The sequence below is a fragment of the Microtus pennsylvanicus genome, chromosome 8 (assembly GCF_037038515.1).
Source record: "Microtus pennsylvanicus isolate mMicPen1 chromosome 8, mMicPen1.hap1, whole genome shotgun sequence".
In the NCBI taxonomy this organism is placed as follows: Eukaryota; Metazoa; Chordata; class Mammalia; order Rodentia; family Cricetidae; genus Microtus; species Microtus pennsylvanicus.
The window spans coordinates 42,071,042-42,091,196 of NC_134586.1; the positions used below are offsets into that span (position 1 = coordinate 42,071,042).

Here is a 20,155-nt window from a genome sequence, read left to right on the forward strand (position 1 = left end):
AGACTCTTTTTAACTTTTTTTTTTTTAATCTTCAGACATGTTCTCACCAAGTTGCCCCAGCGACCCCAAACACACTCTGAAGCCTTGACTAGCTTGGATGGAGCTTACAATTCTCTTGTGTTACTGTAGCCCAAGCTAAGATTATAGGGCTATGCTACCAAGCCTGACAAATTCAACTGTTCTGGGGCCATTGATGCAAACTGATAGGTTGCTTGAAAATCCTTAACCGTTTATAAGTTACAATAACTCACACACAAGAAATCAGAAAGGTATTAGGGCTCTTAACATGAGAAATAAAAAATTATACATCAGTTAATAATTCTGACATCCATTTCTTTAGAGATTTTTCAAATAATGTATACCATACCCGAATCCTCACAATTGACACTGCAAAACTGAATGTCAGAAATGACTTAGAAACAGAAACCCAAGAAGGCTACATTACATCCAGCACAAAGAACGCCAGCAAGGATCTGACAATGCCCATTCAAAGCTGAAACAAAACAATAATAACCCGACAGCTTCAAAATGTGATTGTCTTTGTGAGTCTGCCACTTGGAAAATTAATCACATCGAAAATATTTCAATGGCACTTAGGAAAGCCAACCTAAAATTATATGCCAGCACAACAAATACAGCTTGAGAATTTTTTTTTTTATTTTAAGAAGCCAAAATCTCTCAAGTTAGCTAATACTCAACAGTCCTTTGGTGTATGAATTATCTACTTATAAAAGGGCATTAGCACTATTTGGAAGGAAGCCTAAATAGCTTTAGAGGACTTCATTTGGTCTTTTCAAGATAGTAAATATGGACTCACCACCTCTTACTAGATTTACTTCTTGAATTGGAAACCTCCCAACATCATGTTATAAATTATAAACATTGCACATCAATGAAGTATATCTCAAAGTTATAATTTGTATGTAGTCATTTAAAGCATTTATGGAAATAGGCATTTAAAAGTAATGAATCGTAACTCATACTTGTAGAGGTAGAAAAGTACAGAGATTAAAAAAAGCAAAATTTCTCTTTATTCACTGTCAGGATCATGCTTGAGGGCCTATAACTCTGCATTATCACACACACAGTCATTCAACATTGCACTTTTATGAAACTGGGGTTTTCGGGAGCAACTCCCTAATCACAGACAGAACTGCATATTTAATGCTAGGTTTAATTAGGAGTTTCCAGGATAAAAATGACAGCAGGTAAGAGCTGAAGTTTGTAGTTAGTGAAAACTCAGCGGGACTGGCCATGTTTTCACTGATGACTATGTGTCTCTAGGAAAAAGTAAGTAACTTTCCTAGGGTCCCTGGGAAGTGACCTCTGAAATGAAAACTTTATGCTTAGTTGAAAACTAGAAGGGCAAGAGAAGATGTGGAAGCCCTTCAGCTTCTGCTATTGACTCTAGATTTTAGGGTAGTGGTTCTCAACCTTCCAGATACTATGACTATTTAATACAGTTCCTCATGTTGTGGTGACCCCAAACCAAAAAATTGTATTTGTTGCTACTTCAGTTATCTACTTTTCTACTATTACAAATCTTAATGCAAATACCTGTGTTTTCTGATGGTTGACCTCCCTACACACCCGTGAAAAGTCCTTAGACTTCCAAAAATATGTCATGGCTCACAGGATGAGAACATCTGCTTTAGGGTATTTGTCCTGAGCTTGCCACTAATGGCCTGTTACTATATGATATATCCAGTTTTCAAATCATATTTTAGGGTATATGCCTCCCTAGTTATGATTTTTTGTATTAATAGTGAAATTATATTTAAAATGTTTTGTTAGGATGGATAAATGTGAGAAAGGAATGGCATTCTCCAAAGTTATTTTGAATACCATTAATTTGGGGGGATGGCTTTGTGACAGTTCACTGGAGAAAAATCTGACTAATGCCTACTAAAATAGAAAAGAAATACAAAACTGGGTACTCCTCCATGCGATTAAAGATATAAAGTGATGACTCAAATATTAATAATTCAGAGGACTTGAACTGATCCCGTCAACTTTATAATGATTTGGCCCCCTCCTGCATATGTCAACTTCTTTTTAATAAAATGAAGATGAACAACAGCCATCAAGAGTCCATCTATACAGCTTGGTTTTCCCAGCACTTTTCCTGTAATAATTTGTACATACTGCTTCTTGTCTGTGCTCTTAGGACACAAATCACAGAAAACTTTTCTTCCAGCTGGGCTGTCTCAAGATACCAATATCCCTCTTGATCTCACTGCAAACTTGTCTTTTTTCATTCACTTACAGGGCATGGTCTCCGACCTCAGTGTTCTCTATCATTTTCAAAGAGAAAGGTATACCATACTTAGTTTGCCAGCTCTCTTTAATTTTGGAATCAATCACCGAAATAACTGCTGTCATCATTACATGCTCCTAATTAAACGCAGTAATTGTTTTTCAACACAAATTCAAAGTTGTTGGCTTAGCTGCAGCAAATGAATTTTTCACAGTGGCCCCGTAATCATTCTAATCACTATGGTACAATGATTATTAAACTGTGCATATAGATCAGGAGTTCAGCTCTGGGTGTGGGCTTTGTCCTAATTAATATGCTTAAATAAATGGAGAAATAGTTTTACTTCATTAAAGAGACTTTAATGTCAGACATACTTTCCTGAGAGCATTAGATATCCAAGCAAATTTTCCTATGACACAAGCTAGAAAATGTGTGTCGAGTGAATATTTTATGCACACAAATTAACACATTATTTCTAGGAGATATGATGAATTTGAACTGGAATATGATCCTTTTACTAAGGAATATCTTTCACAACTAAGTAGTTGAGATCTGACTGGATAGACTAAGAACTCTATTTGCTTTCCGTTGGAAATGTGTGGAAATGCAGGCCTTTGTGTGTGATGTCTCACAAATCTGCTCCTGGTTTTCAGTGCTTCTTGCAGGCACCTAACTTTGAGTCCAGCCCCAGATCACTGGAGAAAAACACTAAAATCCACATTCTAATTTGGCCTGCTGCTGATATTAGAGACTAAACCTGTTGTCTCCATGTAAAGAGTCCTCTTGTCTGCTTAGTCACTACTTCCCTGGGCATTCTTGTGTCTATCGGTTATAAAACTGTTATAGCATACACCAGATTTGACTGCAGAAAGTCTTTAGTAGGAAGTGGAGAAGTGTTTGAGGAAAGAATGACATCTCCTGAGACTATCTTCTTTTCCAGGAGAGGCTAACACTTAAGAGTGGGTTGGTTCTCTCCTGGCTATATGTGGTTAGGAGGAGATTTGTCAGATGGGAGCTGGAGAGATGGCTCAGCAGTTAAGAGCTCTTCCAGAGGTCTTGAGTTCAATTCCCAGCAACCACATGCTGGCTCACAACTATCTGTAATGAGGTCTCGTGCCCTCTTCAGGCCTGCACACAGAAAGAACATTGTATACATAATAAATAAATTTAAAAAAAATATCACTGGCATTTCTACTCCTATTGTCTGTGAGAAAGCATATGATGTAGAGAAATAACATATATATTTTCAGATAGAGCATTTGGGATTAAGTTCTCAGCTATCTGACTTTCGTGCATATTCTAGTTATTAGTAATTCCCTCCTACCACTTACTTTGAGTAGCCCAGTCTCTTTGACCTTTGCATAGCTCTGTTACTCAGCTTTATTCTCTTATGTGTTCCTTGAGCTTTGAAACTATACAAGCAATCCTTCCTCGCTTCTGACTTCCTCGTGCTCTTGTTTATAAAAGCATTTGTTTCACTGAGCATGACTTTACTCAAATTACTCTTTAACTATTTCCAAAGATCTACTTTCAAGATTGCTAATTGCTCCCATGAGTTTCAGTTTACTCTGCTGAATTTACAGAACAACAGCAGAAAGAAGAATATACATGGCTTTTTTTTCCCTCCACAGAATAACCAATATAATAATACATTTAGGGGAAAATAGAATAAATTTGGTACTATGATCCTAATTAGAACAATAAACCAAAATCTTAAAGGAGCACATTTAAAAATACTCTCCAGGAAAGGCCACTGTCACTCCAGGGAGAAGGGAGCATTTAATAAAAAGAGAGATGATCCTCCAAGGGCTGTCTGTAGGATTGAATTGCCACAGCAAAGCATAATTCTTATTTTTAAGTGGAAAGCTCTCATATACTATTTCTCATTTTGCCTAAATAACCCTGTATGGCCTTGGACTCTGTAATAATAAAGACCTTTTCTCCAGTGTACATTCTCCCAAATAATCTAAATTTTATGTTATTATTAGTAAATTGTAAAAAGAAATAAAAACAAATGTAAACAGAAATGGCAGTGCGGAAACTAAATTTTACAATACACTAGAATACAATGGGTGAAATACCACTGCCCTTTGCTATATTATCAAGGAAATTGGGACTGTGTCTGACATTTAGGCATTAAAAATTTAATTCTTTTTCTCATTCAAAGTCTCTTGACCATGAGTGCCTTATGCTGCAAACAGAGGGATGTTGAGCATTTCATAAAAATTAGAAATAGGAAGCTAAATTGCTTGCTTTCAGCTTTGTAGTTTACAAATATCTGAGCAACATACACCACTCAGCACTGTTAGAATTCCTAGCCACAGTCCTTATTTATGTCTTCATTGACGCACTAACTTTCTGAGAAGCCATTGATAAAGACACTGGGACGTGTTTCTACTGCATGTCCTGGCTTTTTGGGACCCTAGACTATTTGTCTATTTGGATGCAAAGCTTCCTAGGACTGGATTGGAGGGGGGAGGGTGGACTTCCCAGAGGGCAGGCTTCCCTGCCCTCTATTAAGTAGGGAGGGGGAGAGAGGAGAGTGAGTCAGGGAGAGGAAGGGGAATGGGAGGAGGAGAGGAAGTATAAATTTTTTGAATGGAAAAATAAATTAAAAAAGGAAAAAAAAACCTCTTTCTAAACAGTAGTTTATACTTCTATGACTATAGCTAAAACAAACATTTTAAATATACTTTACTTATTTATGTTATATTTAACAAACTTAAAAACATATAGGCATTGAGATATCCCTCCCTTCCCAGAAAACTTTCCTATGTCTTTGATCAACTGAATTAACTTTTAAACTCCAAAACTATAATTTCAAATATGGTGTTTCTAGAAGAATGAATTAATCATATTTTATACAGTCCATTTTAATTAGGTTAAGTTAAGGTTAAATTAAGTTATGTCCCCTTTCTAAAAATTTATTCTTTCTGTGTAATAGTGGTTGCCTAATGTATGCCTGTGAACTATGTACTTGCAGTGCCAACAGAGGCCAGAGATGGTATTTGATCTCTTGAAACTGGAGTTACAGACTGTCAATACCATGTGGATGCTGTGAATCAAACCCTGGTCATTTACCTGAGCAGCAAAGACTCTTCAATACTGAGTGATCTCACCAGCCTCAAGATGTCTATGTATTTATTTTGTTTTTTTTTTCTTTTAGCAGCAAAATAAATTTTAAAAAGTCCCAATTTGAGTAAAACCATTAGTAAAGTGATTGGTCTTTCTCAATTGACTTGCATTGGATTTAGAATTTAATAAGAAATGGATTTAGCTTTTAAACTGTTTAGTCATGATTTTAAAATGAGGAATATAGTCTACAAAATGTAAGTTAAATACAAGACAATGCACAGATGACTTTGGCTTTGCCCATTCAAATGTGTGACCCATTCCTCTAGTAATGATATATAGATGTGGAATGTATTTCAACACAATATGGAAAGGCAGAAAAGTAAACCCAATTTTCTAAAATTTACTTAATTGTTGCTTTTTGTGTATGTCAGTTCAATTTATGTCTAAAAATTAAAACTTTCAGGAGGCTTTTAAAATCCGAATACCAAATGAGCAAATGCCATTCTGATGTTTATAACTTTTCTTCCTATATTCACAGTGCTCACAGTTCTTACCAACAAAAGAACATTTCATTTAAAAATACAACTTTATTACATATATTTATATATCTTTCAATTCTACTCACACTACAACTGAGTAAATAAGAAAAAATGTTCATCCTTCCTTTCACCCTGCCCTTTGCTTTGTTTCTTTGTAGTGATCTGAAGACTGAAAGATGTCTGAGGAGAAGATTATTATTTTTAAGTGTTTTTGTTAAAATTTTACTTTAAGCAAATATATTGTGTATTGCAAAGATCCTAGAGAACACTTTATATGTTCTTTAAATAGATAAAAATAAACCAGAGCAATTATAAATAACATACAAATGAAGACTTTGAAAATAGTATTCTCTATGAGAGACAAACATTTTTTTTCCTGTACTAGAAATCCCCTCTAGGCTTTAGAATGTATATCAGTGCTTCCAACATAGTTTTTCTACGATAAATAATTTTGGCACAATGGGAGTTGTAGGGAAGTTAAAGAGAAAAGTTGAAGGTTTTACTGTGATTGTTAGTTTATAGAGAACCATTTTCATAGCTCTTGTATTTGGAGAAAATGAGACAGTGTCCTTAAACTGAAGTAGATCTATACTGAATGCAAAATAAGTTAGAACTTTTTCAAGTTGTGAAAGTAAATCTTTCTTTATCCATTTCTGTCTTCCTGTGTTTTTTTTTCCTTATATTTCTATGTGGTCTTCACTCTTTCTCAATTCTAGTTATATATGGCTTTGCTTTCGATTCATGCTGAGAATAAATGTCAAATAAACAACAGTTACATAGTAGTGTTTACTTGGAAATGATGCTTAAAATGCAGCATGAAGGAATGTGTTAGGGTTTGGGGTGTGTATATATGCTTATATGACTTGTCTAGACAAAGCTGAATAGCAGTGGGAAAATGTCTTGAGGTATACTCTGGAAAATATAGACTGTTTCTGAGAATCCTTACTAGGTGTCTATTTTACAGCAACCACAAAGAAGACACAGTGGTACCAAGAAGAGGAGTTTTACCTGTAATGGGGTGAAGGGTAACCATTTGCAGTACAAGTCAGAATGATTTCAGATCTGGATAAATCCAAAGGAAAAATGACATCTTGCGGCTCCTGGATAAAAATAGGACGGCTGAAACGACCCTCACCTGGGGATAGAAAAGAAAATATCCACTGAGTTACTTCCCCCTGGATGAGAACACACATGTATTAAATCTCATCTCTACAAACATTAGAAAAAAGTATGTTATAATAAGCTTGATCGTAAAGAAAATTCTTCAAGAATGATAAAAATATTATTTTTTTTTCTGTCCTGGGGACATAGCTCAGCAAGTAAATGTACAAGATGCATAAGTTTGATGATTTAAGTGTGAATCCCAAAACCCCTGTGAGAGTAAAACTAGACCAGCTTATTCAGTGTCACACCAGAAACAATAGACTGCTTTGCAAGAAGGGAAGCAGGAACAAACTCCTGGAAGTTGTCCTAGGTCCTTTGTACACCAACACATGTAATCATCAGAAATTAATGTAGTAAATTATTTTTAAATGACTTTTTTTCTGAGTTGTGTGAAATAACTTTGTGAACTAAGCTGCTTTCATCTCAAATTTAATAGTTTACAATTCTATAAACAAAGAACATTCTACACCATACAATAAAAACAACAGTATTAAGTAATTAACATGACTTACTCATCTAATCCTTTATCTCATTTAACATCTTTTCAATGAAACCTTTTGTAATCAAAGTTGAGAATCCCAATTCATTCAATTGCTGTTTTTTTTTCTTTCATGTAATTACACTCAGTCAGTCCAGTGCTTCTCATGCTGACCCACTCTTCCCCTTATTCTTCCCTGCATCAGTTCATTTATTACACCTTGGTGGCTCCAACATCTGGCACTGGGATTCTAGAGTCCGTGCTCTCACATTTAATGTGACTGGATGTTTTCCTTATAAGGAGGAAAGGCAGAAGAAGAGCCAATGTACAGAATAGAAGACCGCATTTGTTCTTATATTAAAATATACACTATGAACTATAAACTTGACATTAGGACTTATTTGTAGGATGCTCAGTCCATACAGGTAGTGCCAGAGAATCAAAATCTTACGAATTAATGCACACTTCTCAGTTTGGAAAGACAGCAGAACAAGCGTTTAAAAATACAATACCCAGAATCCAAACAGCCTTAGCAGGTATGAGCAACACCCATGAATTTGTTAATTATGATTGTTTGGGAATTTAGTATTGTTCTTTTTATAAGTTATGTCATATCATGCTGGTTACAAGAAAATGGCAAATGAATGAGCTTTGATAGTATTCATCCACAACAACATCATCACTGCTATCATTTTAATTCTTTTTAGATGAAGAAATTTAAATATAGTAGGACAGATTTTTTTTTTTGAAATTTGTATCTGTTTTAAGAGAAGTCAGTTTTTTTTTTGTCTTATTGACTGTTTCTTTTTCTTTACAGAAGCTTCTCAGTTTCAGGAGGTCCCATTTATTTATTGTTGCTCTTAGTGTCTGCACTACTAGGATTATATTTAGGAAGTGGTCTCTTATGCCCATGCATTGAATGGTACTTCCCACTTTCTCTTCTATCAGGTTCAGTGTGGTCAGATGTATATTGAGGTCTTTTATCCATTTGTACTTGAGATTTGTGCATGGAGATAGATATGAATCTATTTTCATTCTTCTACATGTTGACATCCAGTTATGCCAGGACCATTTGTTGAAGATGCTTTCTTTTTTTCCATTGTATGATTTTATCTTCTTTGTCAAAAATCAGGTATTCATAGGTGTGTGGATTAATATGTGGGTCTTCAATTCGATTCCATTCATCAACTTCTCTGTTTTCATTACCATAGCTCTGTAATAGTGCTTGATGTCAGGGATGGTAATGCCTCTGGAAGTTGCTTTATTGTATAGGATTCTTTTGGCTATCCAGGGTTTTTAGTTTTTCCATATGAAGCTTATTATTGTTCTTTCAAGGCCTGTGAAGAATTGTGTTGGGATTTTGATGGGGATTGCATTGAATCTATAGATTGCTTTTGTAGGCTTGCCATTTTTATTATGTTGATTCTTCCTATCCAAGAATATGAGAGATCTTTCCATTTTCTGGTATCTTCTTCAATTTTTTTTTCAAAGACTTAAAGTTCTTGTCAAATAGGTCTTTCACTTCCTTGGATAGTCTTACTTCAAGATATTTTATTTTATTTGTCGCTATAGAGGAGAGGGTGCCGGAACTGGCCTTGCCATGTAGTCAGACAGATGATTATCTTAAATATCACTTTAGAGCATTCATCCAACAACAGATGGAAACAGAGGCGGAGACCCACATTGGAGTGCTGAACTGAGCTCTCAATATTCAGTTGAAGAGTAGAAGGAATGAGAGTATGAGCAAAGAGCTCAAGACCATTAAGGGTTGATCCACTGAAACAGTTTACCTGAGCTAATCAAAGTTCTCCAACTCCAGCTGGACTTATAAGGAACAGCAGAGGACCAAACTAGTCTCTCTTAATGTGACTTACAGTTGTATGGCTGGGGCAGACTGAGGGGCCACTGGTAGTGGCACTGGGATTTATCTCTACTGCATATACTGGCTTTGTGGGATCCTATTCTCTTTGGATGTATAACTTGTTCAGCCTAGATGTAGTAGGGAGAGCCTTGGACTTTCCACAAAGCAAAGTGCCTTACCATCTTTCAGGATTAGAGGGGGGTGAGGTGGGAGGATGTGTGGAGGGAATGGGAGGAGGGAAAGGAGTGGGAATTTGAATTGGTATTTAAAAAAATTATAAAAAAGAGAAGCCATAAAATTAAATAAAATAACCATATTTCATCCTCATGATCCACTTCCATTAAACAACTAAAATATTTACCCAAGTAAAATAATTTTTTCAATGGTAATTTTAAGTTTTAATTTCAGTATATTTGGCTTTGTTAAGTAATATAGGCAATCAAAAGCTTCAATTTTAGCTGTCAGCTATTAGACAGTGCTGGATAAATTATTCCATAATGTTAGTCCTAATGCCCCTCTGATCAATGCAATATAGGTATTGGACCTCAGGATTATAGCAAAGGCTATTTTAGAAAGAATGGACTGAATGTATTTTACTCCTAGATCCGTGATATCTGCAAGACATAATAGAATACAGGAGCATCTGTAGTGGAGCGGCAAGTCTAACCAATAGACAGATGACCCTTCTCCATCAAGCATCAAACATGTATAATAAAACAACAACAATAACTAAAGTTTACTGAAAATAACAACAAAACTAAGAAACTTTCCTATATAAGGCAGTCTGACTGTGGTCACAGAATTGAAAGATTTCAAATCCTTAATCTTGCCCCCGCTCATTCTATTTATTCATGAAATAACATCATGAGAATTATTTTTACAATATTCAAATCTGTAGGTAACCAGATCTGATGCACATGGATTGGATATTACTGTATCAAACTTCTTTTTACCCAACATTATTGAATTTGTTGGCTAACAGATTAGGAAACTGATTCCATTTTTTTTTTCAGACTCAGGCCTAAACACACCAAGCCATGTCTGCAGAGAACAGTAGGAAAGTGTGACCTCTCCCAGTGATGTATACTTATGGTTTATCCAAGGCTAATCTTAGTACAAGTCATTTAAAACATGTTAGCAAAAAAAAAAAACATGTTAGCAGTGTCAGTGATATGAAAAACAAAAGAACAGACTAAATTTCACCCAACTTCACGATCCATGATTCTCTATGACAAGAAAGGGTGAGTTTTCACAATATATCCAAAGTCCAAACAGGAGTTACAAGAAATAAATTATGCAAGTTCCAGATAAGAAGACTAAGAAGATGAGAAATATACTGCCTATCCAGTGATGGAAAGTCATTTTTACAAAAACTCCTCAAGCATGAGCAATATGGGAAGATGGGCTGTAAGAAATCAAATACACAGGAAAATGACAGCAATAAACATAGCATACCATAGGTACACATATCTCTAGAACAGCACATAACTTCAAGAGAGCAAAAAAAATATTTTACATTCATAACACACACACACACATAGACACAAACACATGTATGTATATATGTATATATCTATACACACATTTGAGTAGAAATGTTTTAAAAATAACACTGCAAAGATGAAAATATATGAGCAACAGATGCCGGTGAATTTGCCAGATATAAAAGTAAGGATACAATTTTTTTTTTATTTTTGAGAAAATAGTATTTTTTGAGAATTTATTTTATAAAAAGGAAATAAATTAAAAAATTTTATGTTTTTCTTTATTCGACATTCCAACCACAGTTCTTCCTCCCACCCCTCTCCCACCATCCACCTCTCCCAATGGGTAAGGGCTACTTTGGGATGTCAACAAAGTCTGGCATATTAATTTGTGACCGAACCAAGCCACTTCTCCCAGCATTAAAGCTGAGCATCATAGGGAATGGGCTCCAACAATCTAGCTTGTGCTTTAGGATAGATCCTGGTCCTACTGCCAGAGGCCCTCAGATAGATCAAGATTCATCATTGTCTTCTACATATGGAGGGCCAAGTTTGATCCCATGGAGGTTCCACACTGTTGGTCTAGAGTTCACAAGTTTCCACGAGTTAGGTACAGCTGTCTGTTTCTGTCATGATTTTGATCTCCCTTGCTCATGAATTTCCTCCTCCATCTCTTCAATTGAAATCCTGCAGCTTGGCCTGGTGTTTGGTTGTGGATCTCTGTATCTGGTTCTATCAGTTGCTGGATGAAGGCTGAATGATGATAGTTGGGATAGTCACCAATCTGATTATAGGTATTGGCCAGTTCCAGGATTCTCTCCATTATTGCTAGTAGTCTTAGCTGGGGCCATACTTGCAGATACTTGGGAATTTCCCTAACACCAGATTTCTCTCTAACCCCATAGTGGTTCTCTCTATCAAGATCTCTCTTAAACTGTTTTCCTACTCTGTCCTCTCCCTGCTTAACCATCCTATTCTCTCATGTTCTCATCCCCCATCCCTTCCCCTTTATGGTCCCCCCTTACCTCCTATTTACCAGGATATCTCATTCAATTCCCCATATCTGATAGAGGATTGACCTCCCACTAGGAATAAAAATACCAACTAATCCAATTTAAGATGGGGTGTAGATCTAATCAGAAAATTCTCAACAAAAGAAACTCAAATGAACAAAAGACACTTATGGAATTGCTCAAAATCCTTAGCCATCAGAGAAATGCAAATCAAAACAACTCTGAGATACCTGTCAGAATGGCTCAGATAAAAAACACTGATAACAGCTTGTGCTGGAGAAGATGTAGAGTAAAGGGAATACTGCTCCATTGCTGGTGGGAGTGCAAACTTGTACAGCCAATTTGGAAATCAACATGGCAATTTCTCAGAATACTGGGAATCAATCTACCTCAAGACCAAGCAATACCATCTTGGCAAATACCCAATGGATGTACACTCATACCACAAAAACATTTGCTCAAATGTGTTTATAGCAGCATTGTTGGTAATAGCCAGACCTAGAAATAACCTAGATGTCCCTCAACTTAAGAATGGATAAGTTGTAAAAGAAAATAAAACATCTTGAAATTTTCAGGCAACTGGATAGAACTAGAAACAACCATCTTGACTGAATTACCCAAGACCCAGAAGACAACCACAGTATGTATTCATTCATAAGTGGGAATTAGACAAAAAGTAAAGGATAACCAGGCTATAATCTACCACCCTTTGAGAAACTAGTTAATAAGGAGAACAATAAGAAACAAGCACAGAGGACCCTGGAAAGGGAAACTAGATAAGCTCTTTGGAGTAAATTTGGAGCAGGGGGAAGGAGGAAATGATGAAGTGGAGGTAGGAGGAGAACATTAGGGAACAGGATAGTTGAGTTGGAGGAGAGAGGGCAATCAAGGAAAGAGATATTTTGACAAAGAGAGCCATTGCAGGGTCAGGGAGAAACCTGATGATAGAGAAATTTCCAGAAACCCACAAGGATGAACCCAGTTAAGAGCCCTAGCAGTAGGGGAGAAGGTCCTTGAACTGGCTTTCCCCTGTCAAGAGATAGATGATCACCCTAATTGTCATCATCAAAACTTCACCCAGTAACTCATGGAAACAGAAGCTGAGATCCAGAGCTAAGGTCCATGCTCAGCTCCCAGAATCCAGTCAAAGAAAGTGAGGAATGATTATATGAGCAAAAGGGTTACGATCACAATGAGAACATGTTGTCATAGGCTGTTTGTTCATATCCCATCCACCTAGACCCAGAATTATCATACTGAAACTATATTAATTGCAACGCTGCTTGGCCAGTAGCTAGCTCTTACATCTGAAATTAACCCATTTCTATTATTTTGTGTATTGCCACTTGGTTGTGGCCTACAAGTAAGTTCTGTCTGGCGTTCTGCTTCTGTCTCCAGTTAGCTACATGGTTTTCTTTTACTCCACCTACTCTCTCCTCCTCTATCTGCTTGGAATTCCTGTCTTGCCCTATTCTGCCCTGCAATAGATCCAAAGCAGTTTTTTTTTTTTTTTTAAAATTAGCCAATGGTATTTACAGCATACTGAAGATAATCTAACATCAGGAAAACCCACAGAGACAGCTGACCAGAACTAGGAGGAGCTCACTGATTCTGGACTGATAGCTAGGGAACCTGCATTGTACCAAACTAAGCCCTATGAATGTGGGTGATAGTTCTGTGGCTTGTGTAATCTGTGGGGCCATGGGAAGTGGGTACAGGATTTATTCCCCAGTTTATGAACTGGCTTTTTAGAGTACTTGCTCTATAGAGGGATTCCTTGCTTAGCCTTGATAAGAGTGGGAGAGGCTTGGTCATGCCTTAACTTGATATGTCAGACTTTATAGACATGACATGAGGGGCCTTACCGTTTCTGAGGACTGGATGGAGGGATGGGTGAGGAGAAGGTTTGGGTGGGGAATGGGAAGAGGGGAGAGAAGGGCAACTGTGCTTGGTATGTAAAATCTAAATATCTTTTAAATAAAAAATTTAAAAGTCTCAAATAACAAAATATCCTGCTTTCTATAGATATTTTATTTATTTATTTATTTATTTTTAAATTTATTTATTTATTAAGGATTTCTGCCTCTTTCCCGCCACCACCTCCCATTTCCCTCCCCCTCCCCCAATCAAGTCCCTCTCCCTCATCAGCTCGAAGAGCAATCAGGGTGCAGCCTAATAACATTAAAATTTTAGAAATGTCTGCTGATAATTCTAAAAAAAGGAAGAAAGAAGAAAAAAAATCAATGAAATGATTCCTAATGATATTCTTCTTATACTCATAAATGGTTTCCTAGCCCAAATTTCATTAGAGAAATTTCACCCAGCAACTTATGGAAATGGATGCAGAGAGCCATAACCTAACATTAAGCAGACCTCAGTAAATCCTGTTGACTAGGGTAAGAAAGATTTATTACAGTCAGAAGGGCCAAGAACACCATAAGAATAATCGCAGAGTCAACTGACCTAGCCTCATGGAGACAGAACTGCCAATCAGAGAACTTATATTGTACTGAATTGGGCTTTCTACACATTTGTTGCAGTTGTATGGCTTGATATTCTTGTGGATACCCTGGCAGAGTGAGTGGGGGCTTTCTTTGACTCCAACAAATGCTCTTGGTACACTTTCCTCCTGTTTGGGTTGCCTTGTCCAGTTTTAATAGGAAAAGAGGTGCCTGGGCTTACTGCAACTTGAAATGCCATGACTGACTGATATCTGATATATACAAGTAGCCTACACCTTTCTGAAAAGAAGTGGGGAGAGAGAATAAAAGAGAGAGGGAAGATATTGACTGGGAGGGACTTGAAGGAAAAGAATGAAATGGAACTATGATTTGGCTTGGAAAAAAATGATTATGAAAAAAGAAAAGTATACATATTTCAATGATATAGAAGAAATAATGGTGTATATTATATATTCAGACAACATAACAATATGTCACATTAATTATGTAGAATTTAGCATAAATGAGAAATGTTTGGATAAGAAAGACAGTAAATTTTACAGAAAAAGTAAAAGGTGATGGAAAATGATAAATAAATACACATCTATACACCCTTACCTCTTATAATAAGTCCTTACACATTGTTCCTTCCTCAGTCTTCCAAAGGCTGCTATCCCAAGCATGAAACTATTATTATAGTTTTTAAATTTAAAGCACTTCATTTTTCTTTCAAATAGATATCACAAGTTAAAATTGTTCTTCATTGTAAGTTTGTTTCAGTCCTATCTTGGTTAAATTAAAATTGATTAATATTAAAAGCAGTGTGTATGATATGACCCATTTATATTTGTAGGTGTGTGGTGTCCCATAGGCATGTGTTCAGCCCTTGTGCTCAAGTAGGCATACACATGTGGAATGGAGAGGCTGAATCAGATGCTTGCCTGGATCAGTCTCCACAGGATACATCACTGAACCCTGAACTCACCAATCCTGGTTAGACAGCCTACCAACTTGTCCCAGGGAACCCCTTTCTTTGACTCCCAAGCACCGAGACTACAGACAGGCTGCCATACCCTCTAATCTCTTTATGTGGGTATTAGGGATTTGAACTGTGTTTGTTTCCCTTGCATAACATGTTTTTTTGTCCGGTGAGCTAACTCACCAGCTCCTGGTCTTACCTGTATAGCAACATATATTTTACCTTTATCCTTAGCTATGTATACAGCTTTGCAAATGCCTAGAAAGGAGTTGGTAGCTTGATTAACTGTTAATAAATGTTATTTCTGGAGAGAATTTTACTTGAAAGAAAAAGTTTTCATGTTTTGCCTATTCTACCCTAGAGCAATACTGACGAATATATTGCATATCATCCTAGAACTTGCATCTGGCGATGGATGGAGATAGAGACAGAGACCCACACTGGAGCACTGGACTGAGCTCCCAAGGTCCCAATGAGGAGCAGAAGGAGTGAGAACATGAGCAAAGATGTCGGGACCACGAGGAGTGCACCCACCCACTGAGACAGTGGAGATGATCTACTGGGAGCTCACCAAGGCCAGCTGGACTGTTATCAGAAAAAGCATGGGATAAAACTGGACTCTCGGAACATGGCGAACAATGAGGGCTGATGAGACCCCAAGGACAATGGCACGCGGTTTTGATCCTATGCAATGTGCTGGCTTGGTGGGAGCCTAGCCAGTCTGGATGTTCACCTTCCTAGATATGGATGGAGGGGGGAGGACCTAGGACGTGCCACAGGGCAGGGAACCCTGACAGCTCTTTGGACTGGAAAGGGAGGGGGAGAGGAGTGGGGGGAAGGGGAGAGGGGTGGGAGGAGGGGGAGAAGAGTGGGAGGAGGGGGAGAAGAGTGGGAGGAGGGGGAGGGAAATGGGAGGCTGGTGGGAGGAGGTGGAAATTTGTTTTTTTTTTTTTCTTTTCTTTATCCTCCTTTTATCAATAAAAAAATTTAAAAAAAAAAATGAATGATTTAAATAAATTTATCTGATATTAAAGGGACGGCAGGTATCATCACTGAAAAGGGGACAAAGTTTTTAAAGCCAGATGTGGTAGATTACAAGGAAACAATGTTCTTTGGATATCACAGGTTAATCCACGTATGAACATGCAACAATTGCAGCAATGTGTACAATGTGGGCCATATTTCATATAAAATAATTTACAGGCAGGCTCACTGACCACTAGGCAGATGCAACCCTGCCAAACAAGTAAGACAGCCGCCTAACAAAGGCCAGGATGTATTGCTCCTTTTCCTTTGTTAAAAATGTAGATCACCTGGGAAGAGGTGTTTTCCAAAGCTGGAGACCAAGTTGTAGGTGTTTTCCCTAGCCCCGTGTCCCGGGAAAAAGAATATTAATGAGTATCCACCTTGGTTTACCTGGGGGATAAAAGGTGTTTTGTAGAATAAACACGTGTGGAGGAAGCCTGAAATGCCCTTCCATGATGACTGTGTGAACTATGTCTGGTTATTTCTCATGCCTCCGTACCAGTGCAGTTAGGGAATATTTTTCTATGTTTCTATGTTGGGGCCTATGGGCTCTAACAGTACAAAACCTGTGTAACGTAGTAAGACAAAATGTCAGCATTGGAATGGGAGGTGAGAAGGAAGCCTGACTCCTGGCTAAGGAATTTGGTAGTAATCTACCTGGAGAAGTCCAGTCAGTTTTTTTAAGTATGTAGCCCCTCATTGGTCTAACATGCTCAAGTGGATGGAAACATACACAAAAGGATGTAGGAAATACCAATTAGACTAGATAAGATTTTACAAAAAATTGACAGATGAAGTAGGGTGGGTGTGGAATAAGAGTTATATATGAAAGGAGTCAGAGAAGGGATTTAATATGATTAAATGCAATGTATGAAATTCTTCAATATTTAATAAAATATTTAAAAATAAGAATTTCTTCTTTTTTAAAAAATAAGACAGAATATTGTTAGAACACATATTAAGATGGCAACCAATTTTTATATAATAAGGATATAGAATATCTTTTATATCGTTTCGGTAGAGAATTTTTCAACAATTTTTCCTTCTATCACATTACACCCCACAAAAATGTCATCCTATAAAGTCATTTCATAAATATTTCTGTGTTAAGAGACTCACAAAAATATTAATTTATTTACCTTTTTATATTTTTACTTTGATAAACATTCTGTTTGAAGTTGAGAAATAACAATTGAAGAGTATATTTACCTCATTATTTTCCCCTGAGAAGAAGTTTGTGTTCAAAGACTAGCACTGAAATCAATATGTAGTTCAAACTAGAGAATGACCCTGGACTTCGAATCCTCTTGCCTCCACTTTTCATTGTTTGGATTATAGTCATGGGCTATACATTGCATGCTGGGGACAGAACTCAGTATTTATGCATCCTTGTCAAGCAGTTGCCTAACAGCTGCATCCCCAGCACTGTAAGCAATTATATTTGTATGAGTAATTGGTGGTGTTTAAATGTCTATTACATACACCCAACACTACATTAAATCCCATGATACACTTGTGAAATGAAAGCAGCCATTTCTTAACTTAAGACAAAAAGTCTCATGATTCTGTAAAGCACATATGTATGCATTGCAAACAGAAGGAAAAAGCAACGTCGGGAATGCCATCATGGCCTAATGACCATCACTTTGCAAGGGGCTGAGGCTGGATCTGCTGCTGTCACACCTCACAGTGCCTGCACGAGGAAAGAAATATAAAACCTGTCATTGTTTGGGCAGGTAGACATAAGACCTGAGCCTCAGCTGTCCCTTGCTGGTGGACTTTAAGATTAAAATGTCACAGATGTGAGCACTGGCTATTCAGAGGTGACCCCAAGCATGGCAGCACTGTCTCTTCCTCCCACATCTTGGATTGAGGTCCATTCAGAGGTCAGGGACTGCCAGTGAGATGATTCTTTTGCACACATTGTTCTCTTTCCTATTTCCTTTTGTCTTTTCACTGTTTGGCATGACTCAAATCAGTTTTCATTCTCTTGTGACTTCTCATCCTTCAAACCCTGCCGTTCTGTGGTATTCTCCTTAGCAGTGCATAGGGACTTAGCTTCTGGTTGCTATCCATTTCTAACAGTTTACAGTCACTCCAAATGATAAAAAAAAAAAGTTTGGGTTTAGAGTACTTTTTTAAAACTGCTTGTCAGAATATTTTTTTTTATACTGTTGTGGAACAATTAAGTAAAGCAAGCTTTTGCTGCACTGTCTATCCCTTCAAAGACAATGATGTTTTTCTATACAAAAAGAGCAGGAAATCTGTGAGCATCTAATATCAAATTCAAAAAAATCAAAATAGTTTTCAAGTAGTCTTTCTTGAAGAATATCTCAGGATAAGAAGGGCAGATATTTTGAGCCACTGTAACAATAAGTGATCAAATAACTGTGTGGAGACACAGCATCCTGTAAAATCACCTGTGATTATAATAGTACTCTAAGAAGTGATTTATTCAGTATGACGGCAAAACTTTCACAGTGCCTGAGTTCCAAAAAGAAACACTTCAATAGAAAATTAAAATAAAATCTGCAATGTTGTTGAAAATGTACTAGGATTCTGCTTTTATGTTCTCCCTCTATTTGTATGCTATTAGCATTCCAGGAATTAAAATTTCTTTTTGTAAGCTCTAGCTGCAATATGCTTCAATAGTCATACATCATTTCACATACTGTGCTAAAATCCAACATGGTTATGACATGTTATGTGTGTTTAACCTGGTGGCTGGGAGACAGCAAAAGGGGCAGAGCATGATATCCATTCAAAAGTATGTCCGAACAGACATAACTTCTTCCCAGCAGGCCAAAACTATTTATAATTTTTTATCTTCCCAATAGCACAGGATAAAGACAAAGTACTTCACATAATGGTCTTTGGGAGACACTTAAGATTCAAACCTCATTATAATTCAAAAGACACACCATGAAAATAATGGGTGTGTGTCTGAAGCTTTAGTATCTTTGGTGGCATTTATTCATAGACTTTGAACTAGAAGTATCCAATGAAGTGAAAATCTGAATAGAGTAATGGGGCATGATGGAATTCTATAAGGTGAAGCCTGGTTGAAAAAGTGAGTCACTGATTATGTGTCCTTGGGCAGGTCGTTTATCATATGTTTTCGTGTTATTATATACTAGGATTCCTGCCTCCTGTTTTGTAAGCTGTTCTACCACACCTTCCCTGCATGATAGAATGACACTTTTAAAACCATGAGCAAAATATTTTTTTCCTCACTTTCCTTCTCTTAGTCAGGCAATTCAGTGCAGCAATGTTTAAGGCACAGACACAGGCCTGGATAATGCGAGGATTGAATAACTTTCACTCTTTTTAGCTTTAGTTTTTATCACACTTAGTATCTTAATTGCTCAAATTCCACTACTTTCAACTAAATAATCTAACCTCCATTTAGTTCAACTATATTTTTCTCAGAATTTAAGTTAGATGAAAAACCCTTCTTTCCTGACTCCTTTCTCTCCCTATGATTCTGTTTTCTGAGTATCTGTCAGTTTCTCCCTCTATCACTTTTGTCTCCTTTCTCTCAACCTCTCTTTCTCCCTCTCCTCTCATCTCATTTCCAACTTTAATATTTTCTCTATATTCCTTGTTTTCAAGATAATTCATAGAATTTTAAGATAGAAAATGTTTACATAGGAAAGAAAAATAATTTCATGAGATTAGGTCTCTTAAACTTGAACATGAGGCACATTTGGGTCTTGAATCAGACTCTTTCATGAAGCAGGAACCCCAAAGGATAGTCTCGCTTTCTTTAAACAGCTTTAGCAGCCATTTTTTCGTGGATATTGCATGTCCTGTTTATACAGCATAACATTAAGCAGTT

General features: G+C 36.9%; 1 protein-coding gene across 6 annotated transcripts in view; it reads right to left on the bottom strand.

Annotated features, from left to right (window-relative positions):
- Cntn6 (contactin 6) overlaps window positions 1-20,155 on the bottom strand; it is a 342,570-nt gene that overhangs the window by 195,626 nt on the left and 126,789 nt on the right. For 5 of the 6 annotated variants that reach the window (XM_075983306.1, XM_075983312.1, XM_075983307.1 and 2 more), the window contains exon 3: window positions 6,880-7,006. In XM_075983306.1, the coding sequence (XP_075839421.1) occupies window positions 6,880-7,006 (127 nt within the window). Of the gene's footprint in view, window positions 1-3,014; window positions 3,077-6,879; window positions 7,007-20,155 lie in introns of those variants that run through there. The other variant, XM_075983311.1, reaches the window with a different exon arrangement.